Source organism: Podarcis bocagei (genome assembly GCF_964188305.1).
Source record: "Podarcis bocagei genome assembly, chromosome: 16".
Classification (NCBI taxonomy): Eukaryota; Metazoa; Chordata; class Lepidosauria; order Squamata; family Lacertidae; genus Podarcis; species Podarcis bocagei.
Window position 1 is genome coordinate 19,806,194 of NC_138142.1, and position 27,741 is coordinate 19,833,934.

At 49.8% G+C, this 27,741-nt stretch overlaps 2 protein-coding genes and 1 long non-coding RNA gene across 5 annotated transcripts; 1 reads left to right on the plus strand and 2 right to left on the minus strand.

Annotated features, from left to right (window-relative positions):
- Nucleotides 1-214: 214 nt before the first annotated feature.
- LOC308576070 lies at nucleotides 215-2,556 on the minus strand. The gene is made up of 2 exons (XR_014003050.1): nucleotides 1,489-2,556; nucleotides 215-531 (listed from the first exon to the last, which is right to left on the minus strand). It is a non-coding gene; the product is annotated as an uncharacterized lncRNA (long non-coding RNA).
- A 118-nt stretch (nucleotides 2,557-2,674) lies between these two features.
- On the plus strand, nucleotides 2,675-13,104 carry RNF215 (ring finger protein 215). The gene is made up of 10 exons (XM_081175024.1): nucleotides 2,675-3,342; nucleotides 4,784-4,912; nucleotides 6,660-6,731; nucleotides 6,857-6,942; nucleotides 7,508-7,562; nucleotides 7,794-7,898; nucleotides 9,253-9,369; nucleotides 9,459-9,596; nucleotides 10,770-10,872; nucleotides 12,482-13,104. Exons 1-10 carry the CDS (start codon nucleotides 3,004-3,006, stop codon nucleotides 12,502-12,504), a joined length of 1,167 nt encoding a protein of 388 aa, XP_081031150.1. The 5' UTR covers nucleotides 2,675-3,003; the 3' UTR covers nucleotides 12,505-13,104.
- Nucleotides 5,746-27,740, minus strand: CCDC157 (coiled-coil domain containing 157). 3 transcript variants are annotated; one of them, XM_081174849.1, is made up of 11 exons: nucleotides 27,625-27,740; nucleotides 26,062-26,365; nucleotides 24,833-25,004; nucleotides 21,836-22,535; nucleotides 19,878-19,955; nucleotides 18,149-18,339; nucleotides 17,075-17,251; nucleotides 16,568-16,736; nucleotides 15,784-15,923; nucleotides 14,978-15,045; nucleotides 14,581-14,890 (listed from the first exon to the last, which is right to left on the minus strand). In XM_081174849.1, exons 2-11 carry the CDS (start codon nucleotides 26,307-26,309, stop codon nucleotides 14,605-14,607), a joined length of 2,229 nt encoding a protein of 742 aa, XP_081030975.1. In that variant the 5' UTR covers nucleotides 26,310-26,365; nucleotides 27,625-27,740; the 3' UTR covers nucleotides 14,581-14,604. The 3 variants fall into 3 exon arrangements, with proteins under 3 accessions (XP_081030976.1, XP_081030975.1, XP_081030974.1); XM_081174848.1 differs by having other exon boundaries at nucleotides 27,586-27,739; XM_081174850.1 differs by lacking the exons at nucleotides 14,581-14,890; nucleotides 14,978-15,045 and adding an exon at nucleotides 5,746-5,957 and having other exon boundaries at nucleotides 15,699-15,923; nucleotides 27,586-27,740.
- Nucleotide 27,741: the final 1 nt, after the last annotated feature.

Genomic DNA, 27,741 nt, shown 5'->3' on the forward strand with positions numbered 1-27,741 from the left:
TTGTTTTAATGCTCTGTAAGTCACTTTGAGGCATTTTGCAAACAACGATGAACAAGTATAAATAATAAGTGACGATAATTGAATCTAAAACAATTCTTCAGCTTAATGGACAATTTGATGTTATTTTCAGCTCCAAGCCATGGCGGTGCATTAAGAAGTTTCTTCTGAAATTCACTGCAATTTCTTAAGATCCATGTACATAATACATAATACCTTTAACCAAACCTAAATGATTTATTTATTGATAAAATAATTATATGCTGTCATTCATTTTAAAAAATGCCAGAGCGGTTTGCAACAATGGTTCATAAAAGCCATACAATAAACCATATTAAAAAGTCAGAAACATAAACCAGCTAATTGCTGCAGAAAGATGTACTGTATCCTTAATTGCTTGCAGAAGCATGGCAGCAGGTATTTAAAAGTCAAATCAGAAGACACCTGCTGATTCTCTATTGGCAGAAGATTCTACAGGCCTGGGACAATGACACTAAATGATGTTCTTGCTGTTGTCAGATAGGCCTCACCAACCTGGGGAATAATAATAGTAATATAACACCAACAACAACTTATACCCCGTCCATCTGGCTGGGTTTCCCCAGCCACTCTGGGTGGCTTCCAACAGTTGATTAAAAATACATTAAAACATCAGTCATTAAAAAACTTCCTTAAACAGGGCTGCCTTCAGATGTCTTCTAAACGTCATATAGTTGTTTATTCCATTGACATCTGATGAGAGGGTGTTCCACAGGGCGGGCGCCACTACCAAGAAGGCCCTCTGCCTGGTTCCCTGTAACTTTGCTTCTCGCAGTGAGGGAACTGCCAGAAGGCCCTTGGCACTGGACCTGTGTCAATGATGGGAATGGTCAATGATGCTTCTCCAGATGATCTCAGTGATGGAGCTGGGATATAATGTTACATATTCCACAACAGCTCCATAGCAGGGAGCCCCATCCAGTTAAGAATCTTATATGTTCCTATGTAAGTGGTTACCAACCTTTTTGGGCCCATGGGCACATTTGCAAACTGGAGAAACTGTTGGGGGCACAGCACACACACAGCAACCAAGCAGTGGTACAATAGCATGTTTCTCTGAAGCCTTATTTCAGTAGGAGAACGGCTATGTGGTCATATGGGCACCATGTTGGTGAGCCCTGGTATTTATCCTTCTTGATTCAGGGTAGTCCAACATAGCTAGACTCTCTCCAACTCTCTCATTCAGAGCGTTTTAGATGATATAATATTGATACAGTTGAATTAATACAGTAGGGAGATTGTGTCAATTGGAACAATTGATTGATTGCTTTTGGTGGGATGGAAATATAAGGGAGAAAGGGGGGGCATTTAATATATATCACTGAGCTTCTGAGGCAAATTTTGAGAACAACCAAATATTGAAAGATCATCAGCATCTGCTGGTGTCTATCTGTCCCAAAGCCGGGGAAATATACATCACAAATAAAAATAAATCTAGAGAGTCCTACTCACTCAAAATAAAGTTTGACTGTAGCCCATGGGGTTTCCTCGCTATCCATTTTGTTGAGCTAGGATGCAACCCCTATTGCTTTTAATCTATGAGATTATTTTAAAAATGCTTTTTACCCTAACGAAAAGTCCCAGATCGGTTTCTAAAGCAAATAAAAGTAATACAAATTAAAAAAAACCAACAATCACAATTAAAATCAGAGCCAGGTAACACAAAATCAAGCAATGGGCCAGTTAAAACCCCATATACCCCCACTTCTTTAGGGATAAGTCCCGCTGAGGCTTATTTCTGAGTAGACAACAGGATTGTGCTGTTTGGTGTTTTTTTTAATATCAAACCTTTTATTTATTTATTATTTGCATTTTTAATATAGAGACGGAAAAGAAAAACAAACACATCCCCCACCCCCTTCCTCCCCCACCAGTTGTACAACTTTCATATCAATCTCGACATACAACTAAATACCCGGTGACTTCCCTTCCACCCTTTTCCTGGTTCTTTTTATTTTTCTATTAAATGGAATATTCCAAATTCTTCATATTGCAGAAATATTCAAATTTCTTCATCAGTTATAAATCCCATTAACTTCTATGCTGTTGGATTTACTCAAGACCTGCTAGGTTATTCACTTGTTTATACTGGTTCTGAAAATATACAGCAAAAATTCCCCAGTCCTCCTTTATATTCTTTATCATCCTTTCATCTCTATCTCTATCTCTCTCTCTCTAATTTTTATTTATAAAATTTCTTTACAATTTCAAATATTCGTTTTACATCCTTAAGATCTTCATCCTTCTCTTTCCATGGTTCATTTTACACATCATATAAATCCCTGCATACTTTACAAAAGCTGTACCATTCAGTCTTCCATTACTGCATCCATCAAAACTTGTTTACCCTGCTGAAATGATCTGAATGCTGCCAGCCTTTTCAGCTGTGATCTCTTTTTGTGCGTGCTTGTTTTATAGTTAGGCAGCTCCCAGCACTTCACCTGACAGCAAGCAAGTCGCCTTGCAAGGGCGCACGGCTTCACTTTCTGAGCAACACAGGAAAAGGGTTGCTGCTGCCGCTGCGCCCAGATCGCGCGCATGATCCTTTCCCCACCGACCTCGACGGGGCTTACTTCCGAGTAAGCACCACCAAGATCTCCCCCATTTTCAGGCTACCCATCCTATTCAAGGCTAACTTGGGAGTGGGGGGGGGGCGTCTTGCGCACCGTTTTGCGCTACCAGCAGGCTGCCCACCCCGCGCGTCCTCTTTGCTTGAGAACACAAGCCCGGCTGAGCTCTACACCGGGCTTACTCCCGAGTAGACCTTTCCTTTGGCTGCCGGAAGGTTCTGCAACCCGTCTGGCTCCCGGGCAGACTTTGCTCGCTGTGCCCGACCTGGGCTCCCCTTCTCGGGCCGTTGCTTCCGCGAGGGAGGCGGATTCCTCCTGCTCTTCCTCCTCCTCCTCCTTCTCCTCCGCTCCAGGGCGAAGAAGGGCAGGAGAGGCGGGCCTGCTGCTCGACTACGCGATGATGGCGGCGGCGGCGGCGGCTTCGGGCTCGGCCGGCCGGGCGCCGGTGCTGCTCTCGTGCCTGCTGAGCCACCTGGGCGGCCTCCTGGTGGCGGCGGCGGCGGGGCAGGCGCAGGTGGAGGTGCTGCTCTTGCCGCCTCCTCCTTCTCCGCCGGCGCCCGAAGAGCAGCCGGCGCAGGCCGAGGGAAGCGGCCCCGGCGGCAGCAGCTACACTCTGCAGGGCGCGCTGCTGGGCAGGCCCGGCCTGGAGCCGGAGCGCGGGGAGAAGCGGCCTCAGGAAGAGGGCGAGGAGGAGGCGGCGGAGGAGGAGGAAGCCATCCGGGGCAGCCTCGTCCTGGTGAGCGGCGGCCCCCCGACGACCCTCTCGCAGTGGGGCGACCCACTCCTCCCCCCCCCGTCGCCCTTCTCAATGAACCCCCTCCCCTCCCCTCCCCAGATATGTTTGGGGATCCCCCCCCCTTCCCCGTTAAAGATCCACCCTCAGGGCTCTTGCCAACCCCTCCACTCCCTGTAAAGAATAGGAATAGGAATAATCAAAGCAACAAAATACCATCCCCTTTCCCTCCCCCTCAGTAAAATGGCTGGGTAAGAACCTGCTGCTCTCTGCAAATAATAATTATAACCATTGTCTGTCTCTCTCTCTCTCTTCCCCCCACCGCCCCACAACAAAAAGGGTTAGGTAGAAACAGGCTCTCTGTAAATAATAATACAGTAATAAAAACAATAACAGTAACAAATACCATTCTCTTTCGCTTTCCCATGGCTGGGTAGGAACCTGCACCCTGCAGATATTAGTAACAGTAATAATAATAATAATAATAATAATAATAATAATAATAATAATAGTAGTAGTAGTAGTAGTAGTAGTAGTAATAGTAACAACCATTGTCTCTTCTCCCACCCCCCAACAAAAGGACTAGATAGAAACAGGCTCCCTGTTAACAACAGCAGCAGCAGCAACAAATACCCTTTTCTCCCCCCCCCCCCATAAAATGACTGGGTAGGAACCTGCTCAACATGAACAAAAACAGCTGCCTCTCCCCCCACCCCCAACAAAAGGGCTAGGTAGGAAGCGACTCCTGTTAAATAATAGTAATAATGATAATAGCAGCAACAAATACTGTTGTCCCCCCCCCAACAGACCCCATGATTAGGTAGGAATCTGCTCCATGTAAATAGTAATAATAGTAATATAAGAATAATGACAGCAACTCGCCCTTCAGCATCAGGACCCCTGGGGCAGGCTACCCTAATTTAAAATCCAATATTGAAAACAGTTAAAACAAGTCACAGGAATAGGGTGGGCCGTAAAGCTCCCATCTCAGGTGTCAAAGGTCAGGGTGGACCCCTCTTTGCCTTCCACTTGCTCAGTTGAGTGGTGATGGTGATCCTCCAATATCTGCTGGAACCCCCTTGGAGGTTGTCTTCTGCAACTTGTCAGTCAAATGGCATCCCCTTCCCTGCAGATAGGCCCGCTGGAGTCTGCACTCCCTGTCAGTAAGAGGGGTTTCTCCTGCCCCAGGTGAACCCTCTATTCCCCCCCCCCAGTTAAGTGATAACCCTCCAATATCTACTGTGGACCACCTGGTGCCTCCCACCAAAAACCAAACAGCTGCTGCCTCTCTGGGGATTCCCCTTCCCCATCAGTTAAGTGAAGACCCTCTAAGCGGTGGAGAGAGTGGCCAGTCATAGCCCTTTCTTCTTGGGAGTGTTGGCAAGCTGGTCATGACCACGGGTGGCTACAGACCCTCACTTTGAGTGCTCACCTCTTTCTCTAGGTGGGGGACACTGACCCCGAGCTGAAGGATGATGACAGTTGGATTGGCGTTGTCCCAGTGGGCGAGGAGCAGGCGGATCTCCCACGAGGCAGCAAGGAAGAGTCCTTTACCACTGCTGTGGTCAACAAGGTGAGTCTCCTATTTCCCCTTCTGTTGCTGTGACCCAACCTTCTTCTTTTGGGGTAGGTTCCTAGGATGCTGCTTAGGATGACCATTGGTCAATCCAGCTCATTATGGTTCACACTGGCAGGCCGCAGCCCTCCTGGATTTCAAACAAGGGAGACTTTCCCAGCACTCCTTAGAAATGCTGGGGATTGAACCTGGGACCTTCTGCATGCCATTTTAGCTTGGTTTAGAGCAGGTATGGCCAAACTTTGCTCTCCAGCTGTTTTTGGGACTACAATTCCCCTCATCCCTAACTAGCAGGACCTGTGGTCAGGGATGATGGGAATTGTAGTCCCAAAACAGCTGGAGGAGGGCCAAGTTTCACCATGCCTGGTTTAGAGCATGGTTTCCCAAACTTGGGTCTTCCAGCTGCTTTTGGACTACAATTCCCATCATCCCTGACCCATCATCCCTGCTAGCTAGGGATGATGGGAGTTGTAGTCCCATCTTGGAAAATTCAGTACAGGTGAAAGAGCAAGTGCTTTTTCACGTAGCGCATAGTAAAGAGGGTTCGACAAATTTATGGAGGAGAAAGCTATCAGTGGCTACCAAGCGTGATAGGCATGCTACAGTTGGAATACCATTTTCTGGAAACCACAGGAGGGGACAGTTCTCTTGTGCTCAGGTCTTGTTTGCGGGCTTCTCAAAGAGGCATTTGGTTGGCCACTGTGGGAAGAGGTTTCTGGTCTAGATGGGCCATTGGCTTTATCCAACAGGCTCTTACATTTTTACATTCTTATTTGAGTGAGGGAAAGTTGCTGTTTCTCAAGACAGGGTCGGCGTTGAACATTTAACTACAGTGGTACCTCGGGTTAAGTACTTAATTCGTTCCGGAGGTCCATTCTTAACCTGAAACTGTTCTTAGCCTGAAGCACCACTTTAGCTAATGGGGCCTCCTGCTGCTGCCGCGCTGCCGGAGCCCGATTTCTGTTCTCATCCTGAAGCAAAGTTCTTAACCTGAAGCACTGTTTCTGGGTTAGTGGAGTCTGTAACCTGAAGCGTATGTAACCTGAAGCGTATGTAACCTGAGGTACCACTGTATGGCGACCCTGTCAGTAGTGAGGTGTTACGTAACACATTCCTCTGATGTGTCCCCCAGAATTGAGTGCTTCTCAGATTGCTGGAGTTTTAAACGTTCTTGTGTTTTGAGATACATTTTCTCGTGCATTGCAAAGGCGGCAAGAGACTATCGGTATAAGGCACGGGTGAGGAACCTCAGGCATGGGGGGCCAAATGTGGCCCTCCGGGTCTTTCCGACTGGCCCTCGGGACTTCACAAGGCCACACCCCTCACTGGCCCCATGTCACACCCTCCAGAAATGCTTTTGCCAAGCTGGAATTTGTCCTTGAGCTCTGATCATGCTTCTTGCTTGCCTGGGTTGACTATAGTACTGTATTGGCCCGAATATAAGCCGCACCTGAGTATAAGACACACCTTTAAAATTCAAGGGTGGGGGGAAGAAGAGAAAAAGACAATACCCGAATATAAGCCAGTCCCTTAAAATTCCACAGGCACTCACACCCGTTCCGTTATACCATGTGTCTGTTTTAGCAACGATATCGTAAAAAAGCCAGTTTTTGTAAGGTCACGAATTTAAGCTGCGCTTTATCTTTTCATGGTCGGAATTTGGAAAAAAAGTGTGGTTTAAATTTAGGCCAATACAGTATATAAAAACTAGCTTGCTGTAGCTCTGCGGTTTCTCCCTCTGCAGATGAAGCGCGCCCTTGTCTTGGGGGCCTCGGCTTTGCTTATCCTCGCACTGAATCAGAACGCCATCCGTGAGGTGAGCAGCACCCCTTCCCTCTCTATTGTCCTTCTGGCTGAAGGGTGGACCTCAGTTGGCCTGAAGGAGCCACCAGCCCTACCAGCGGCCCCTTTAACCTCTCGCTTTCCTCTTCCCCTCTGCAGCTGGATGTATCCCAGGTCCTCTCCAAGCCTGTGATTGTTGTCCAGACTTCAGAAAACGTTACCAAGCTCCTTGGTGCATTGCTACGGTGAGACCGGTTGGGTTTTGGGGAGGACAGGTGATCCTACATGAGGTTCCCATTGCTGCCTCAGGCAGGCAGGTCAACGTTGGTTTGTTTTACTTTCTTGAAGGATCCAGAGCAGCTGATGAGAGCAATTTAAAAGCAATGGAGAATGTTGCTAAATTAAGAGATGAAGCAGGAAATGACATCATTAGGTGCCATTATCCTTCCTCCTACCCATCCAATCACAGCAGCAGAGAAAGCAGAAGCTGGCTTCCTAGAAAGCACCTGTCTTGGCCTGTCAATGCAGAATGATTAGGGATGGAGCCAGGCAGGCATCTTTGGGGAAAGGCAACCCCATCACCCCCACTGTGCTCTCTCACAGAGAGAAGCTCTTTGCACCTTTCCTCTGTTCTGAACAGAAGGAAGGGGTTGGTGTCTCTTATGCATTGAGGATTTTCCAGGGTATTTTTACGGAGACCTTTTGTGGGCGCCCTTTGAGGTCCTGGCAGACATAACTGGTGCCTGCAGGGGCCACATTGGTGACCCCGATCTGACAATTCTTAATTTTCTTCTTAATTTTTGCCCGCAGAGGTCTTCGGGCAACAGCAAAGATAACATACCAAGCGGTGCTACTGGAAAACGTGGTATGTAATCCTCAAGGGAAATGGGAGCTTATCTTTCAGTTGGCACAATATATATTTAAACCCCAATTCCCCCATTGTTCAGCAGGGGAACAAGATGTGTGGGTGGGTCATCCAAGGGGTTAAATATTTGCTATCTATCCTCTTGCCTGTTGGGTGCCTCCCCTTTGTCTGTTTCCATTATTGGACTTCAGCCTGCACACTTTCTCTCTGTGTGTGTTTCTTCTTTATAAGGGAGTGACCTTGACTCTGTGGTCAACCTGTGGCCTGTCCCGGGGCGGTCTCTATGGAGAGTGGCAAGGAGTCATCTGCACAGGAGAGAACAGCTCAAGAGTCCAGGTTGGTACCCCTTGCTGGATCAAAGGGGACGGGCATTCTGCTTAAAACCATATTGATCCCTGCGCCATAGCCAAATTGGGCCAACTGCTTTGTGAAGGGCCTCCCTGCCCAGGAAATAAGAGCAGCAGTCGTCTGCTATAATTAAGATTACTTTGTTATACGCCAATGGCAAAAGTACTGCACAAGATGATGTGCAGGAATTTCATTTTGTGACAGAGAGATGGGGTAGGGCTGTAGGTGTGTCTTTAAAAGGTACTTCCGTTCAGCTTGGACATTCCTGGCGAAAATGGTTTCCAAGAGGATAATGAGAGCATATATTGTATTTCATTAGTGTGTTCCCACCCCAACTCATATAGGAAGTATATAAGATCTGTTCTTACATCAGCTGTTGCATGCTTTCCTCTCTGTTTTTTTAAACTGGCTTTTTGCAAACATGGACCAAGTGCATTTTCAGGGTTTTTTCCTTGCTAAAAGCAAAAATTGTAAAAATGAGATGCTATTAAATCTTGCTAAAATCAATCAATCAAATCAATGGAGGAGCAAGCTGTTGAGAGATAGGTGGATGGCAAGAGCAAGATTAGCAGCCGTGTGTGTGTCCATTTAAGTTAAAATATTAGCTCATCTAACATCTCCTAGGCTTTGCAGATGCACACCACTGATGTTACTCTGATATGAAACCAGTTTCAGTATTGTGGATCTCCTCGAAACGCTATAGTTTAGCAGAAGGGCTAAAATTCTAGATTAAAGATCTCCCTTCGCAGGACAAGTTCTGGGGTACGTTGACTGAGAAACTTTCAAATCTGTATGGTCTGCATTTCAACGTGCCGTGCGTTTACATAAATCACAGCCATTTTACAGAGCTTGGGAGTCCCGTCAACACCTCACCTGGCTGTCTTCCAGGGAACTGCAGTATCTCAGCAGTATTCCAGTACCTGGAAGCACATTGCACGGCTATTCTTTTTAACTATCAACAGGTGGAGTTTTTCTTGCTATGCTGTTAAGAAATGCCCTCATATTTAGTGGTGGTTCTGGTGCCCCCCCCTTAAAATGAAAATGATGCGCCCCTCTGCACCATCGCTATAAGAATGTAAGAAGAGCCTCCTGGAATCAGGCCAATGGCCCAGCTTAATCCAACATCCTGTCCTCACTGTTGTCAACCAGATGCCCATGGAAAACATCTTGAGCTGTAAAAATTGCATTGGTAGACCTGGTGCCGGGGTCAGTCCACCTTGTAATAAACAACAGTCTGATGCCATCTTGGGCTACTTCCTTTCTCTCCTGACCTAGAACCGTAGTATGTGATGGGGTGATGGGGCCATGCTTCTTATGTGGTGTATGTGTGTCCTCCTTGCAGAAGTATCTCCAACAGCTGTGGAATGCCATCTTGCTCATTGCCTTGATCCTGTGCACAGGCGTGATCATGCAGGCACAGCGACAGTCTCGGCACAGCCAGCTTGACCAGGACTCCGAGGTGAGTTTGCTCTCTGCCCTGCTCACCCCTGGCAGAAAGCTCCCATCTGGGTTTCAGGCTGAGGCTCACCCCGGCCTTTCCTCCTGCAGCTCGATTTCAAGCAGCACATCGTGCAGAGGCTCTCAGCACTGAAGACTCGGCGCTACCACCCCGGGAAGCTGCCCCGGAGCTGGGCTCACGAGATCGACAGCTGCGCCATCTGCTTGGACCGGTTCCACAAGAACCAGGTAGCGCTTGCCGAAAGGCCGACGCGTCTCGGTGCCTCACAGGATGCAGCAGGGTTTCTGTGGGAGGGCTTCTGCATCCTCTGTGTTTTTAAAGTCTGCATCTAGAAGCCCTGAGTGGAGTTGGAAGCCTATGGTGTATCTAGTCAGACGCGGTCCATGCGCAGCCACAGCCCTGCATGCGCAAACTCTCGCACATCACCAACCTCCCAACTTGTGTGACTTAATATTGCGGCTGCAACCTTTCATAGACTTCACCGCCACATAGATTAATAGATTAAAAGGTTATTTTAGTCACTAAAAATGAACATAAGAACATTGGAAAGTTCCTGCTGGATCAATCCAAATACCTGTCTGATCCCAGATTCTTTTCTCACATCAGCCTACCAGCTGCCTGTGGCAAGCCTGCAAGCAGGACCTGAGCACAACAGCAGAAGATGGCCACTGTGGCTAGTAGCCTTTGATAGACAGATCCTCCATGAAATTGTCTAAACCCCTTTTAAGGCCATCCAGCTTGATGGCCATCGCTCCCTCTTGCAGGAGCAAGTTCCATAGTTCAGCTATGCGCTGTGTGAAGAAAGAAGTGGTCTGTCCTCCATCAGGTACCCAAGATACCTGAGTTTTCAGGGATGCATTTATAAAACCTTCAGGCCGCAAGCCTTCCCCAGTGGTGCTTGCTAGAACTCAGTGCCTGCTTAATGTAACAGCAGATGCTGCCCGATAAAGGCTCTTCCACCCTGCTCTAGCCCTGAGCAAATTTGAAAGAGACATAAGACAGGGAATGGATCAGACTATTGGTCCATCTTGTCCACATCTTTGACAAAGAGCATTAAGTTGTCAAAGGACTATCGGACCACCTAAATCGGGTCTGCTGGGAAGTGAAACCAGACCTTCTGCATTCAAAGTTTGTGCTCTCTTACTGAGTTACAGCTCTTCTCTTAGAGTAGTCAACAAGCCCACACAATTAACCTACTTAAGATTTCTCTAATCAGGTAATGGGCCCTGCTTAATGTGCATTACGTTGTAGTTGCCCCATATGGTGATCTTTCGCTTTTTCAAATAGGAGCCAGGGTGGGGGGTGGGGACTCTTTCCTTCTTCCCTGCCCCACAGCTTCTGGGTTGAGCTCTTCAAAGTGGGACGTGCAGCTCTTGAAACTGTCTCAATCTACCCAACAGTGTCTCCGGGTGCTTCCATGCCTGCATGAGTTTCACCGGGACTGTGTGGATCCGTGGCTCCTCTTGCAGCAGACCTGTCCCCTCTGCAAACACAATATTTTAGGTAAGCCCCTTTCCCCACCCACCACGGGACCAGCTGCTGCCCAGATCTTCCCACTTCTGCTTTTCACCAGCCACTTCTGCAGACGTGGGGCTGGGAAGCTTAAACAAACTTGGGAGCTGAAACACCATATATAGACCTAGTTGGCTGCCCTCTCCCTTTCCAGTGCCCCGCTTTGGCACTGACGGACAGCAGAGAATTGCCCTGTCTTGTCTGGAAGTCGCATCCTCTAATCCTGGCTGCATGGAGGCTGACATACTTGGCGGCAAGGGAAAGGCACTCTGCATATCCTCAGAGGCGGTCTTTATTATTGCTTTACAATCCCAGCATCACAACTTGGGTTGAGCCCCAAATGCCAACCCACAATTTGTATTTTCATTTCATGCTCTCCTGTGAGTTCACAATGGCCAGAGATTACTGCAGCTAGAAGAGCGACCTAGAATTGGCTTTGGTGATCTAGTTGCCGAGGTGGGAGCCCCACTCTGCCCTAACTACCAAGCCCAGAATTTCATTTTCCCATTCAGCCGCCGGAACAGGAGGATGGAAAGCCATAATGATGTTTGCTGTTACTTCCTCATTTCTTAAATGTGTGTCCCTTAAAACAGTGTTTCCCAACCACTGTTCCGCGGCACACTAGTGTGCCGCGAGATGTTGCCTGGTGTGCCGCGAGATGTTGCCTGGAGGGAGGCGGGCGAGTCGGGCGGCGAGAGGCGGGGCGGCGGCGGCGAGGAGAGGCCGCCCAGCGCGGGGCTCTCGCCGTCTGCCTGCCTGGCTGCCTGCGAGCTCGGCGGGCAGCGCCTCCGTCCGCAGCGCCCGCCTCGCGGCTCTCATTCCCTGCCCCTGCCAAAGCTCACCCAGCCAAGCCGCGCTCTCCTTCCTGCCTCGCTTTGCTGCCTCCTCCCCCCCCACCCCCAAAGCTTGGAGGTTCCCCGGCAAGGGGGAGGGGAAAAAATTGAAACTTACACTTTCGTGCGTCCCTCCCGGCGTGACGCTGCGCGCTGACGTCACGGGGCTGTAATGGTGGTGTGCCTCGAGATTTTTTTCATCAAACAAGTGTGCCTTTGCCCAAAAAAGGTTGGGAAACACTGCCTTAAAAGGGGGAAGTGGCCTCCTTTCTCGGGTGGAGGAAGCAAATGCACTGAGCCTTGGTATTGGTCTGTCTGTCTTTCTTTTCTTTAAAACAGCTTTCTCTCTGAAGGCTCAGGCCTTTTGCTCTTGGGTCTTTTTAAAAAGAACAGCAAGCAAGCAATTGAATTCTCCATTCGGGGAGTTTTGCTCTTTCTCAGAGGCACTCTTCTTCTATTTTGTTTTCCGCTGCCCATGCCAACCGTTCATCCACTTCCCCTCCTGGGATCCATGTTGCACACCCCTCTCTTACCTCCCCCAACCCTGTGGCCCTTAGAGCAAGGTTGGGGAACTTGCAGCCCTTGAGATGCTGGGACTCTGTACTCCCAGCCAGCATGACCCCAGTGGTCACGAGACCCGACACCACAAGGACCACAGCTTCGCAATAGCGGCCGGAGCGCTGTCTCACCAACAGGCCTCATGGCCTGGGGGATCTCTGCCTTTCTAGTAAAATACCCCCTTCTCTTTTATTTCCTTCCCTGCCTAGGAAACTGCTGTCCAGACAGTTAGCACGACGATTGCCCGCCTTTACGGATCAATCTGCTTGTATTTCAAGGGAGAGAGCAATTTTCCCCAGAGTGTTTGGACGCCGTGGCAGCTGCTCGGGACATGGAGGAAATGACTCTCTTGGAACTTGGGGCTCCTTTGAGATGGGAAGCGTGTGTGTGTGTGTGTGTGTGTGTGTAAAAATAATAATGTGTTTGTTCTCTGGCCTTTTCTGTGCTGGGCTAAATCAATTGCACCATTGGTGGAGCATCTGTGCAGTATGAACCCGGGGAGGAGGGTGTATGTGTGTGCTGAGGTTTTTTTGAAACTCTGCTTGTACCTTGTTTTGCCACCTTGCAAGCCCCCCCCCCCCCTTTCCCAGCTTGGACTGTTCCTGATGGGAGGAGGCTTCGCTTGCTTAGGGTTGGGGAGGGTGGGGATTTTGAAATGCTTGCTTTATTTATACTAACTTATTAGAGAGAAGGGGCTGGGCAAGACTGCAGGGGGTTATGGAGGGGCCGCAGAGCCCTCTCTGGAGAGTGTCGCGGCACTCGAGGCACTGCTGGGGTGTGTAAAGAGCCACCTGTACTAATAAAAAGGAGGAAAAAAATCTAAGCAACAAGACGCTTGACTCAGCAGCATTCCATTGCAATCCTGTCTTTTCCCCTGCCTAGAACATTCCCCTTGCCGATGGAAGGGCTACAGGTGGGGCAGCCTGACCCCGACTTGCCTTGCAAGGGGCCTCTGTCAACAGGGGGAGGAGACAGCAGGGATCCCTTGGTGGGACAGAGGACACTCCTGAGTACATCCCAGGGCTTCAAATAAGTTGAGATTCTGTTTGGGGTTGTATTTTTTTTTTATAAAAAACCCACTTTTTAGAATATGACCCCCCTGCATGACCCCCTGCATATGACCCCCCGGTTTAGTTGTCTCATACCGATTGATTGATGTCATAATTTTATTGCACATGGTATTATTTTAATTATGTCCACAACTGTAATTAATGGAAGCTACTTTGTTCTTGTGAAGCACGAGTTATAAGGTTCAGAAATACTGTAAAATAATTCTAGGAAGCCTCACTCAAAGGGGAACTGGAGGCAGTCGATGCAGGTGGAAGGCAGAGGAGCTTAGGAGGCCTGTACTTGCAGCAAACAGGTTTAGAAACGTGCTTTTAAAAATAACAACATTGAGATTCTCCAAATGTTGAACTCCGTTTACTCTGCTTTTTTGTTGTGTGTTCTTGTCTAGAATCCACACGCAGCCTTTAGCAGGGGAGAGTTCTTGGCCTTTTCCACCCAAGTTAAGACGAAAAGCATCTGGCTTTACCCCTCTATGTCAGAAAAGGAGCTAAGAAAAATTGGACATCTGTGTTACAATGATCTGCTTCTTTTCTGCAGGGGATCCTTGACTGGGTCACTTCCCCTCTGAGGATCCCCTCCGCCACTGCATTTCCTGTTGGAAGATGCGGAAGAGCTAAACACACAAATTACTTTAACTAGGGAGAAGTTCCACTGGCCGCAGCCCCTCCTGGCCATCACAGTTGTGACATGCATATTGTTGAGGTTCTTACTCCCACCTTCCTAGTCTGCTTTTGGTCCAGTCGCACTTGGAGAACATTCCTCACCCTGCCAAAGTTCTGTGCTCAGGTGACCATCCTACCACAATGGACTGGATTTCAGGGGAAAGAAGCTAATATCCTCTCTTTCTCGCCTCTCTGTCATTTACAAACTGAAATTGGTGGGGTGTTTTTGGGAGGGAGGTTGATTTTTTAAAATGGAAGCCAAATTCCCCACGCTATTGTGGGGTTTTTTTTGCAGGGAGGTTACTAGACCTGGCAACTCAGAGCAGGGCAAAAGACTCAGAAAGATGGTTCCTGCATCCTTGCCTCAGTGAACTCATCAATTACCTATAAAGACTTTGGTGAGGGTCACCTGGAGGGGTCACCATTGCAAAGGTGCATGACCACCTGAGCACAGGAACAGCATTGCACCGGTGATTATTTGCGGCCAGGGAGAGGTCCAGCCATTTGGTCTCCCTTCGCCACCAACCCCCCCCCCCCACTCCCCGCTTTGCTTTGGAAATGTTGTCAACCTTCTGAACTTGCTCTGCAGGGCCTTTTTATTGTTATTTCTGGTGTTTCCTGTTGCAACGGGCCGAGTGGCCTGGGGTCCTGCTTTTCCCTTTCCCCCGGGCGTGGGCTCGGATGGCTTGTTCCTCAGAGATGAAGGTGAACGCCGCTTTCCGGGCGGCCTCTCCCGCAGACGGCTTTGACTGCTGGCTTCGGAAGGGGGAGCCGTTCTTCGAGGCATTGCGGGTGCTCTTAGATCTGTGTGGGGTCGGGCTCCCTGGGCTCTTGGGGCTGGCAGGAGGCCTCAGCGCTGCTCCCTGGGCACTCGTATGTGGGGGATGCCTGCAGAAGGAACGGAAGCAAAGAGGGGGCTGAGGAAGGGCCTTTCTTTGTTCATGGTCGGAGGATGCTTCAAACCAGAACGCTCACCTGGTTGGCGTGTGCGTCCCGCTGTCTTGGGGAGAGGACAGATTCCACAGCTGGGTTGGAGGAACAAGCTGCGGCGAGGGGAGTTCCATATTAAATTCAGGTATGGGTGACACCTCTGTTTTACTTATTTATACAGTGGTACCTCTGGTTAATTGGGACGCGGGTGGCGCTGTGGATTAAACCACAGAGCCTAGGACTTGCCAATCAGAAGGTTGGCGGTTCGAATCCCCGCGACGGAGTGAGCTCCCATTGCTCGGTCCCTAACTCCTGCCAACCTAGCAGTTCGAAAGCACGTCAAAGTGCAAGTAGATAATAGGTACCGCTCCGGCGGGAAGGTAAACGGTGTTTCCGTGCGCTGCTCTGGTTCGCCAGAAGTGGCTTAGTCATGCTGGCCACATGACCTGGAAGCTGTACGCCGGCTCCCTCGGCCAATAAAGCGAGATGAGCGCCACAACCCCAGAGTCGGCCACGACTGGACCTAATGGTCAGTGGTCCCTTTACCTTTACCTTTACCTCTGGTTAAGAACTTAATTCATTCTGGAGGTCTATTCTTAACCTGAAATTGTTCTTAACCTGAAGCACCACTTTAGCTAATGGGGCCTCCCGCTGCCGCTGCACGATTTCTGTTCTCATCCTGAAGTAAAGTTCTTAACCCGAGGTACTATTTCTGGGTTAGCGGAGTCTGTAACCTGAAGTGTATGTAACCTGAAGCGTCTGTAACCCGAGGTACCACTGTAAAGCAATTTATATACAACCAACCCCCCAATTTGTGCCTGTCGCCATGGCTCTTCCCATTTTGTTGCTACCTTAGGCCCTTCCTGCTGCGCTGCTTCTCTCATTTTGGCCACTGCGGTTCGGAGGCGCGAGTTCTCTTCCTCCAGGATGCTGATACGAATGTTGTTGGCCTGCAGCTGCTTGCCCATGTCCTCCATGACGTCCCCAGTGCCTGTGACAGAGCCAGCGAGGATGGACTGGGCATCATGGGCTCACAGCATTGAAATGGGGGCGGGTGGGGAGTGGGTCAAGGCCGGACCCTCAACTCAGCAACCTCTTTCTCTTCCCTAAACGATCCCTTTCAGATTACTAAGGAGGTCTTGGCCTGCAATAGGAGCACATCTGGACACAGGAAGGTTCCTGATAGCGAGTTAGACCATTGCCCCATCTTGCTCAGTATTGCATACTCAGGCCGGCAGCAGCTCTCCAGATTTTCAGGCAGGAGACCCCTGGAAACTGAACCTGGGACCTTCTGCCACTGAGCCTGTTATTTGCTTATGTGCTTGTTTAGGGAAACAGTTTTTGCTAAATGATAGAAGACGTTACCTAATGGTGAGAGGTATTGTGGTCTGCCTCTGAATGCCAGTGACTGGGAATCACAGATAGGGAGAGATGCTCAGGTCCTTGCAGGGTTCCCTTGGGGGAATCTGGTTGGGTATTGTGAAATCAGGATGTTGGGACCAGATGGGTCCCCTTTGGCCAGATCCAGCACCCAGATCTGATGGTGTTCTTAGGTGCAACTTCCAAGCCCCTCCCCTTCTTCCTATTAGCTCCTCCCCCTGGCACAGGGGACCTCGCTTCCCTTGGCCTCCTTACCTTCATACTGTGCCTCAACAGGGATGTGAAGGTCTGGGAAGAGGACCAGCAGCCTCTCCCTGTCCTTCAGCTCCTCAATCAGCTCTTTCAGCTCAGAGACGGTTGTCTGCAGCTCAGACACACGCTGCTCCAGGCTCAGCTTTTCCTTCTGCGCTCGCTCTGTCTGCTTCTGCAGCGAGACAGATGGGAAAGGAGGCTCACTTTTCTTTGGACTACCACTCCCATCAGCCCCAGCCAACACAGCCATAGGATGCTGGGGCTGTCGGGAGCACGGCTGATGGGAGTTGTAGTCCCAAACAGCCGGAGGCCACTGGGTTGGCAAAAGCTGGCATAGTTTATGGCATATAAAAGTTTAACATGGCAAAATGGCTAGAAAGTTTTTCGCCGCAGTTTGATGAGAATTCTCATCCTTCTCTGTGCAGTTTGTCCTGTGCTGGGGAGACATGGCCTGGGTCTCACCAGAGGAGCCCATGCCAGGCGTCCCTACCCTGCCCACTTCCTACAGACCTGCTGGGCTGCCAGCTGGTGCTGGATCTCCCACTTCTCCTCCTGCATCTCCTTCAGCCTCTCCTTCAAGATGTACTGGTCCTCCTCCCTGTCAGCCAGGCTGGTCTTCAGCTGCTCACACTCCTGGTCCAAATTATCCAGCTGCTTCATCAGAGTCATTTGCTTGGTCTGCAGGGACTTCAGCACGAGAGGGGGAGATCTTGTTAGTTTGGACTCAACAGATGCAAGGTGGAAAGCCAATGATTGGCCGATTCGTCACGTTAAAGAGGCAGGTTGTAAACGGTGGGGGGTGACGGGTTAAAGGCATTCTGCAATGCTCAGCAGTAGAGCATCTGCTTCACCTGCAGAAGGTCCCAGGTTCAACCCCCAAGTAGAACTGGGAAAGATTCCCTGCGTGAAACCCTGGAGAGCTGCTGCCAGTCAGTGTAGACAGCACTGAGCTAGATGGACCAGTGGTTTCACTCTGGGATAGCTCCATTGGTAGAGCATGAGACTTCATCTCAGGGTTGTGGGTTCGAGCAACACCTTGGTCAAAAGATTCCTGCATTGCAGGGGGCTGGACTAGATCAGTGTTTCCCAAACTTGGGTCTCCAGCTGTTTTTTGGACTACAACTCCCATCATCCCTAGCTAGTAGGACCAGTGGGCAAGGCTGATGGGATTGGTAGTCCAAAAAAACAGCTGGAGGCCCAAGTGTGGGAAACCCTGGACTAGATGATCCTTGTGGTCCCTTCTAGCTCTATGATTCTGTAATTCTAAGAAGATTCCTATGCGCTGCAACGGGGAATGAGATCCGACCCGCCTCCTCCGCCATGGGGCTGCTGGGAATTAGAGTCAGGGTGGTGTATTGGCTAGAGTGTTGGACTAGGACCTGGGAGACCAGGTTTCGCACCCCCACTTGGCCGTGAAGCTCACTGGGTGACCTTGGGCCAGTCCTATCTACCTTGAAGGTGGGTTGTGGGGAGGAGAACTACTATGTAAGCCACCTTGAGCTCCTTACAGGAAAAGGTGGGAGATGAATGAAATAAATAACAGCATCAAGAATAGGTTGCCCACCCTGATGCCCCCAGCCACACCTCTTTGTGCCGGAGCACGCTCTCAGCTTTGGCCTTCTCCTTCTCCAGCTCAGTGATGGCCCCGTTCAGCTGCTGCTTGGTACTCTCCAGTTGGCTCGTGAGGACCCCAAGCTGGTCTTTCAGCTTGTCCACCTCTGCTTTGCACACCTTCGTCTCCCTTAACTCCTGCAACAGCTCGCGCTTCGCTCGCTCTGGGGAATGCACAATAGCTCAAGAGCATCATGTCGCACACTAGTGGTTTGCAATTTCAGATTTCAGGCAAGGAAGCAAGAGTCAGACTCGTCCCAGAGGCTGGCTCTTAAATACAGTGGTACTTTAGCTCTCAAACTTAATCCGTTCCGGGAGTCCGTTCGACTCCTGAAATGGTTCAGAAACCAAGGCGCAGCTTCCGATTGGCTGCAGGAGCTTCCTGCACTCAGTCGGAAGCTGCGGAAATCATGTCGGGCGTTCAGCTCCCAAAAAACGTTTGCAAACCGGAACACTCACTTCTGGGTTTGCACTGTTCGGGAGCCAAAACGTTTGAGTACCAAGGCGTTTGAGAACCAAGGCACGGCTGTACATTGAAAAATAAATGGCAAAAAGTGGTGGCCACAATCCAACACAGTTACTTGGAAATAAGCGCCGTAGCATTTCCATTCATTCTTTCAGCAAACTGAAAAAGGCTCCCCACTATAGACCACTTTGGCAACAAATAATAATAATAATTGTATCCCTCCCATCTGACTGGGTTGCCCTTACCACTCTGGGCAACTTGCAGCATATACAGAAACAAAATAAAACATTAAACATTAAAAAACTTCCCTATACAGGGCTGCCTTTGGATGCCTTCAAAAGATTGTATAGTTACTTGATGTCTAAGAGGAGGGCGTTCCACAGGGTGGGTGCCACTACCGAGAAGGCCCTCTGCCTGGTTCTCTGTAGCGTCCCTTCTCGCGGGGAGGGAACTGCCAGAAGGCCCTTAATGCTAGATCTCAGAGTCGGGGCTGAACAACGGAGGCGGAGGCGCTCCTTCAGGTATTCACCTGAGGCTGAGGGTGGGGGGCTGGCACCCTCTCTCAGCCTCCACGCGGAAGAGGAGGCAAGCTTGTTTTCTGTTGCTCCAGAGGGTAGGATCTGAACCACCAGATTCAAATGACAAGAAAGAAGTTTCCGAGGAAACGTTCGGAAGAACTTCTCGATGGCAAAAGGTCAGTGGAACAGACTCCCTTGGAAGGTGGCAGCCTCTCATTCACAGGGCATTTTTAACAAGGTTTGATGGCCATAATAATAATAATCATTTATTATTTGTACCCCGCCCATCTGGCTGGGTTTCCCCAGCCACTCTGGGCAGCTTCCAACAAAGATTAAAAATACATTAAAATGTCACACATTAAAAACTTCCCTGAACAGGGCTGCCTTCAGATGTCTTCTAAATGTTATTTAGTTGTTTATCTCTTTGACATCTCTTTGGCCATCTGCCCAGCTTCATTTAACTGTGATTCTTACATCGCAGGGGCATGGAATAGATTACCCTTGGGACCCCTTTCAACTCTACAGTTCTATACCTCTATGATCCCTCTTTCCTCCATCTGCAGTACATAGGAAATGACACTGGTCTATTATGGACTGCAACAAGATACCGGTTTGTTAGTTTTTACAGTCAAGCAGTGTATTTTATGAAATAAATTACATTAAATGTTCTGAATCTTGGGAATGGCCTGTATGAAATGCTGCCTGGTGTTCCTCTTACCCAGCCCTTGGATGGTGTCTTCCTGCCGTTGGAGCTTCTCTTTCAAGGTGGAAACGTTCTGCTCCAAGGCAGCGGCTTCTGGAAGTAGTCAAACAATGTCACCGGTCAACAAGGACCGTAGAGGAAAACAGGAAGCTGCCTTATGCTGAGCCAGACCCATTGATCCATGTAGCTCGGTGTGTCTGCACTGACAGCCCGTTGTTGAGACGGAAACGCAGGAGCCCTTCGGAATCAAAGGTTTGGGACAGACTGGGGTCACATCCATACCATACATCTAAAGGACATTGTTCCCCCCAAAGAGTCCTGTGAACTATAGTTTGTTGAGGGAGTGTAGCTCTCTGAGGGTAAACTATAGTTCCCAGCATTCTTTGGGGGAAGCCGTGTGCTCTAAAGATACGTATGCGCAGCCACAGCCTGGCAGGTATCAGAATGGAGAATGGGCAACCTGCTGCCCTCCGGATGCTGTTGCACACCTAAATTGCAGGTTCAATGCCCGTAAAGGATAGCGGCACATTCCTGTATTTGCAGGGGGTTGGACGCAATGATCCATAGGGTCCATTCCATCATGATTCTATGATTCCCATATTCCAGGACAACTGGCTGTGCTGGCTGTAGCTGTTGACAGTCACAGTCCTTGGGGTCTCAAATTTCAGCGGTGCCCTGTGCAATGCCAAAATTTAGCACACACACCCCGCCTTGCACTTTCCTGTCTACAATATATTTGTGGCATCCCCCAAAGCTCCACACCTAGTGCAACTCAACCGAACCAGTCACACTCCCTTAAACCTGCCTGACAGTTGGAGTCCAAAAAACATCCACAGGACAGGTTTCAAGATAGGACTAACTATACAGTTGTACCTCGGAGGTTGAACCAAATCCATTCTGGAAGTCCGTTCGACTTTTGAAATGTTTGGAAAGCAAGGCACGGCTTCCGATTGGTTTCCGATTTCGCAGGTGCACCGGAAACAATTGCGGAAGCCACGCCGGACATTCGGCTTCCCAAAAAAATGTTCAGAAACCAGAACACTCACTTCCGTTTTTTTGATCGTTTAGGAGCTGGAACGTTCAAATCCCAAGGCTTTCGGGAGCTGAGATACGACTATGTTCAACATACATGAGAAGGGCTAGAATTTTTGTCCCGTTCCGCTCCAGCTTCTGCTTCTGCCTCTGATGCTGGACTTCTCTCTGCCACAGACTCCCTGCTCACTAAACCCTGTTGCCTCTTTGGCTTTTGACACCTCCCCCCCCCCCGTCTGCTCCCTCTGACCACTCACCCTACTCCAATCCCCTGGGGGTTCCCTTGGGGATTCCCCAGCTGCTGCCTCCCACCACTCCTCAGCATCCAGCCAGTCTGTGACATAGAATTTCACTTCTGAGAGGAGGAGGAGGAAGAGGAGGAGGAGGAGGAATTTGGATTTGATATCCCTCTTTATCACTACCCTAAGGAGTCTCAAAACGGCTAAAAATCTCCTTTCCCTTCCTCCCCCACAACAAACACTCTAAAGACCAACTAAGTTAGTTCTTGGTATGAGCTTTCGTGTGCATGCACACTTCTTCAGATACACACTGTGCATGCACAGTGTGCATGCACACGAAAGCTCATACCAAGAACTAACTTAGTTGGTCTTTAAGGTGCTACTGGAAGGAATTTTTTTATTTTGACTATGGCAGACCAACACGGCTACCTATCTGTAACAAACACTCTGTGAGGTGAGTGGGGCTGAGAGACTTCAGAGAATTGTGACTAGCCCAAGGTCACCCAGCAGCTGCATGTGGAGGAGCGGGGAAGCGAACCCGGTTCACCAGATTACAAGTCCACCGCTCTTAACCACTACACCACACTGGCTCCCAGGGATTCCCTGAGAGAAGCCATGGCTATGAAAATGGTACAAATCTCCTTTAAATACATGGCGTGGATGTGAGCTGGCTGAAAGAAAGAGACGGGAAAGGATGCTCACTTTTCTGGAGGTCCTCCTTGCCCATCTTCAGGGTGGCCATCATCTGCAGGCTCTCCGTATTCCTTCTTTCAAACGCCTGCTCCGCCTCCTTCCTCTTCTGCTCCTGCTCCTCTCTTTCCTTCTGAAGGCGGCTATCAAAAGTCTCCAGCTGCCTCTTGAGCTCGCCCTTCTCCTTCTCAGACTCTTCCAGCTCCCCCTTCAGAGGGTTGATGAGTTCCATCAGCTTCCGGAGGTGTTTGTTGATCCGGGAGAGGTCCTTGCTTTGCTCGGACGCCCAGTAGCTGATGTCCACAGCCGTGAGCGGCTTGCGGCCCAGGGTCTCCTCCACCATCTCCAGGAACCTGCTCAGAGACGACGGGAGGTTCTGGCTGTTGCAGATGCCGATGATGGCGCTGCCCACTTCCCGGAGGCTGAGCTGCGCCCTCTCGCACGCGTCGCAAGGCACCAGGGATGACTCGATGGTCTGACAGTGGGTGCTGCAGATGGGCTTGGCGGCCCCCTGGGCTGGCGGTGCCTCTGAGGAGGTGGCGGGGCAACCATCCAGCAGCCTGCTGCTGGCTGATGAGGTCAAAGGGGAGGACCGGAAGCTGGGCAAAGTCACATCTGACTCCGAGAAGCAGATTTTTAAAGACTCGTTCTCAGCTTTCGCCTCCTGGAAGGAAGCATTTGTGCCAAGAGCATCCTCTCTGCTGCGTTTTTTCTAGGTATAAAAGAGAAAGGGTGGCATTAACTTTCCAGGTTTTTATTTTATTTTGGGAGGATCACAGGAGAGGTTTGGGGGGGAAGGAAGTTTGGGCATCTGCTGTGATCAGATATAAAGGTAAAGCTAAAGCTAAAGCTAAAGGTACCCCTGACCATTAAGGTCCAGTCATGGATGACTCTGGGGTTGCGGCGCTCATCTTGCTCTGTAGGCTGAGGGAGCTGGCCAGACAGCTTCCGGGTCATGTGGCCAGCATGACTAAGTCATTTCTGGAGAACCAGAGCAGCGCACGGAAACGCCGTTTACCTTCCTGCTGGAGCAGTACCTGTTTATCTACTTGCACTTTGACGTGCTTTCAAACTGCTAGGTTGGCAGGAACAGGGACTGAGCAACGGGAGCTCACCCTGTCGCGGGGATTCCAACCGCCGACCTTCTGATCAGCAAGCCCTAGGCTCTGTGGTTTAGACCACAGCACCACCCGTGTCCCATGATCAGACATGGTTTGATACTAAGAACATAAGGCCAGATGGTAAGTGGCAAGAGCAGGGCCCTCAAGCACTCACTCAGGGGAGTCCTCCTGGGCAGCAGGCAGCAAGCAGCACGCAGTCCTTATGAGGCTTCAGGGCCCGCCCTAGGCCAGATGGTAAGTGGCAAGAGCAGGGCCCTCAAGCACTCACTCAGGGGAGTCCTCCTGGGCAGCAGGCAGCAAGCAGCACGCAGTCCTTATGAGGCTTCAGGGCCCGCCCCAGGCCAGATGGTAAGTGGCAAGAGCAGGGCCCTCAAGCACTCACTCAGGGGAGTCCTCCTGGGCAGCAGGCAGCAAGCAGCACACATTCCTTATGCAGGGTGTATGTGCAAGAGCCCCCACCCTACTTGCGATTCCTGGCAACTGACATTCAGAGGCGTACTGACTCAGACACTGGAGGGAGAACATAGCCATTGTGGCTAGCAGCTACCGACAGCCTGATAATCCTCCATAAATTGGTTAAACCCTCTTTTAAGGCCATCCATGTTGGCAGCCATTACCACATGCCCTTGTGACTGTGACTCTTAACTCTTCCCAAGGATTCAAATGATGGCAGCTCGGCCTGTGCTGATAGCAGAAATGGTTGACTCCACCTTTCCACCCGTAGAAGTGCTCAAGGAGCTTTTCCAGCACTGAGCTTATGATGGAAGATCATTTGTATCTTGCCTGCCTGTTTGGATACCTGCAATGCTTTATGGTGCTGTAGTGTGATCAACACAACAAGGCGTGGATGGAGCCCTGCGACCTTCCAGATGTCAATGGAAGTCCAGCTCCCATCAGCCCCAGCCAGCAAGGCTACTGGTTGACTCGGGGATAATGGGAGTTGTAGTCCAGAAACATCCAGAGAGCCACACATTCCCCATCCTTGCTGTAAAGGGCAATCCTGCAGCCTATGAAACAGCAAACCCTCCCTGTCAATGATTTTGGCAGCCTGAGACTACAGCCTAAGTGCATGATTTATGTTGACAGGTGGGTATCACCATCTCCAACTCCTCAAAAGATTCCATCAACACTGTCTACAAAAAATTGTACACATCACATGGGAAGACAGGCAAACTAATGCCAGTATACTGGAAGAATCAAAGATCACCAGTGTTGAAGCAATGATTCTTCAACATCAGCTTCACTGGACTGGTGATGCCTGATTATTGTCTTTCAAAGAAACTACTTTATTCCGAACTTAAAAATTGAAAGCCTAATGCTGGCAGTCAACAAAAGAGGTTTAAAGACTCTCTCAAGGCAAATCTAAAAATATGCTGTATAAACACTGACAACTGGGAAACACTGGCCTGCGAGTGCTCCAATTGGAAAACAGCCTTTACCAAAGGTGTCTTGGACTTTGAAGACGCTTGAACTCAGGACGAAAGGGAGAAACGAGCTAAGAGGAAGGCACACTGGGCAAACCCTCACCATGGTCAACTCCCACCCGGAAACCAATGTCCCCACTGTGGAAGGATGTGTGGATCCAGAATTGGCCTCCACAGTCACTTACAGACTCACTGTTAAAACAGTGTTCATGGAAGACAATCTTACTTGCCTACAAGAAGAAAGAAGAAGATCGGATTGGAACCTCAAGCACCTGTACCGCCAGCCCTGCATCTCCTGGGGGGTCTTTCAGCAGCAGACCTCCCGGGTGCTTTCAGATTTGAAAGGAAATATTCTTGGTACTTTCCCACTGCTTGGAGAAGGGAGATAAACCACACCTATCTGGCCAGAGGAACGTTTGGTCAGTGTGCATGCAGAAGCAGACCAGCCCACCTGGGCAGCCTACCTCAGAAGCCAGCTGCTGGTAGAGGGATCCCAATTTCAGCATGCTGTTCCAGTACTTCTTCACAGCCAGCCCGATAGACATGCATGGTCCTCTTGTTCTGGATGGGGGCACGGCTTGTTCACTGACTAGGTTCTCTGTGTATCTGGTGAAGCTTTGGAGCAGCAGCAGCAACCTTCAGAGGACAGAAAGGACATCCTGCTTTAGTTTTGTAGTTTGCGTTTGAACCCCAATTTTCTTTCCGAAAGGAAGCCCAAAGCAGCTACTGGCAGCAGACCAAAAAATGTTCTCAAAACCAACCACCACACCCTCAAATGTGTTCTGAGCCGGCTGAAGTTTCCAGACAGGATTGTAGGAAGCTGCCATTGGTCTATCTAGCTCAGTACTGTCTACACTGACTGGCAGCAGCTCTCCAGGGTTTTCAGACAGCGATCTCTCCCAGCCCTACCTGGAGGTGCTAGGAATGGAACCTGGCACTGCTCTGCCACTGAGCTACAGCCCCTCTTCTTTAAAGAAAACCCCATATATTGTGGGATACAACATAAACAGTCAAGTACAACACTTCCTATTTGCCTAGAGTGGACACAGATGGGGACGTTGATCCAGCCAGTTGAACTTCCTGTTACACCTGGTCTGGAGCATCCTCCCCCTGCATGTGACCAGGTAGGTGGACGTAACCCTTGCAGACCCCATAAAAGGTCCAGTCACGAAGCCACCTTCCTCTTTTGATTTCTTCTTTTGGACTGCATTGTGGGATGAGTTCCCATATGGGATGAACTCAAACCCTCTTCTGTAACTCTAAGCTAAAGCCTGCCTTCAGGGATCCAACTGTGAACTGAATGTGAGTAAACTTCTTATTACTTTTAAAGAAACTTCTTGTGCCTTTATTCTTTTTAGGAGGGATAAAAGGGGTCTTACCAGGAATATACTCCAATCTGAACAAAACCAGATTGAATTGCTAAAGTAAAGAGACTCAAACGAATCTACCAACTAGCTTTCTGCTGTGTAAAGGGGAATGAGCTCTGCTATATATATATGTGACTCACTAATGTGAGTTTGGAAAGATAACATTTAATCAATATATCCTCTCCTAGTATCCACAACATTCCCACATATATAATGGATGCAGTAATCTAATTCAAAACCTGGCGCATTCATTGGGGTTTACTTCCATTCCAAACTAAGAGTGGCTCAACAAGGAATCATTACAGAACCGCCGGACCTACCCTCACCTGTCAATCACTAGTTCCAGAAGAACCACGTGGGAATGATGGGTAAACTCAGGATCATTCTGTGCAAAGTCGTAGTGCTCAAGCAAAGCAACCAAGTCCAGGTCACAGGACAACTTATCAGGAAACTTCCAGGACGGGTAGCGAACAGCCCCGGCTCGGGTGAAGACGCTGAGGACGGTTCCCTGCAGATCCGTGATGTCCTTCCGCAGACTCTCCATGTAGTTTTGGTTAACCAGCAAGGTCACCATGTTGCCACGCTGATGTCATTCCACCAACCACCAACCGGGTCTTAGGGCAGATGTTCCTGGGAAAGGCACAAGCAAGACCACCTACCTTCATCAGGCTAGTCAAGGCAGGGGGAAAGTCGCAAGAGGGGAAAGGTTAAGCTGAGTTCCCTACAAATCATGCCCCAACCGTATTACAAGCATGGGGAACCTGTGGCCTCAGGTGTGAATGTAGCCTTTGTGCCACCCCCTATCCAGCTCTCTAAACATTCCCCAGGCCACATTCCTCCCTAACCCTGGTTTCACTAGGCTGTACAACCAGAAAAACTGTGAGCCACTTGAGTCTGCAGCAGCATACATTTCCCCAATAAACACTATTTTTCTCCGTTACTTTAAAGCAGTGTACAAAACACATTGTCTTGTCGGCAGTCTCAAAAACTGCCATGCAAAGGAGGCATGATTAACTTAATTTGCTCCCTGCTTGCTAAATTTGTGCTGCGTCTTGCAACCGGCCTCTTAACACTAGCATTTGGCAGGCATGCTACTGCATAATATGGAATGCAATCCTCCTACACACATTTTATTAGAAAGCAACTTTCACACAAGGAAACCAATTCCCAGGACATTGTGCATACTAAAGGTAAAGGACCCCTGGACGGTTAAGTCCAGTCAAAGGTGACTATGCAGCTGGGGCATTCATTTTGCTTTCAAGCCTAGGGAGCTGGCATTTGTCCACAGACAGCTTTCCGGGTCATGTGGCCAGAATGACTAAACCGCTTCTGGCTATACGGGACACTGTGACGGAAACCAGAGCACACGGAAATCCTGTTTACCTTCCCGCCGCAGCAGTACCTATTCATCTACTTGCACTGGTGTGCTTTCAAACTGATAGGTTGGCAGGAGCTGGGACAGAGCAATAGGAGCTCACCCCGTCATGGGGATTCGAACCACCAACCTTCCGATCGGCAAGCCCAAGAGGCAAAGCGCCACCTGCGCTTTGTATACCTTGCATACTAGGTTAGCATTTCCTACAAATGCTAAATATGATTTGTTAGGATTGTTAACGGCACCCCTGGGGATGGGAGGTGAAAGGAAGGAAGCAAGGCACTCTGCACATGCTCAGACACACTCTTGCTGAAGTGCCTTTAAAGGGTCCCTTTTGCGGGGGGGGGTGGATCTCTACCATGGAGGGTTGATGGGAGGAGGGTCCTGACTGGGGTGTAGTGCCAGGCTGGCTAGCAGAAGCAGCCACGAGTAGCCCAGGCTGGCGAGAATCCCTGCTGCCAATAGACTTCCTCACCTTCCCGTCCAAAGGAGGGACGAGGTGGGCAAGACCCACCTGCCAAACAGCCGCCGCCGCCGCAGCCAGGCTCTTCCGCTCTTCCCAAGCCTCGGCTGCCATGGCAACCCCGAGAGCTTCTTAGTCGCGCCCCCTTTGCAACTGAGCGGATAAGCC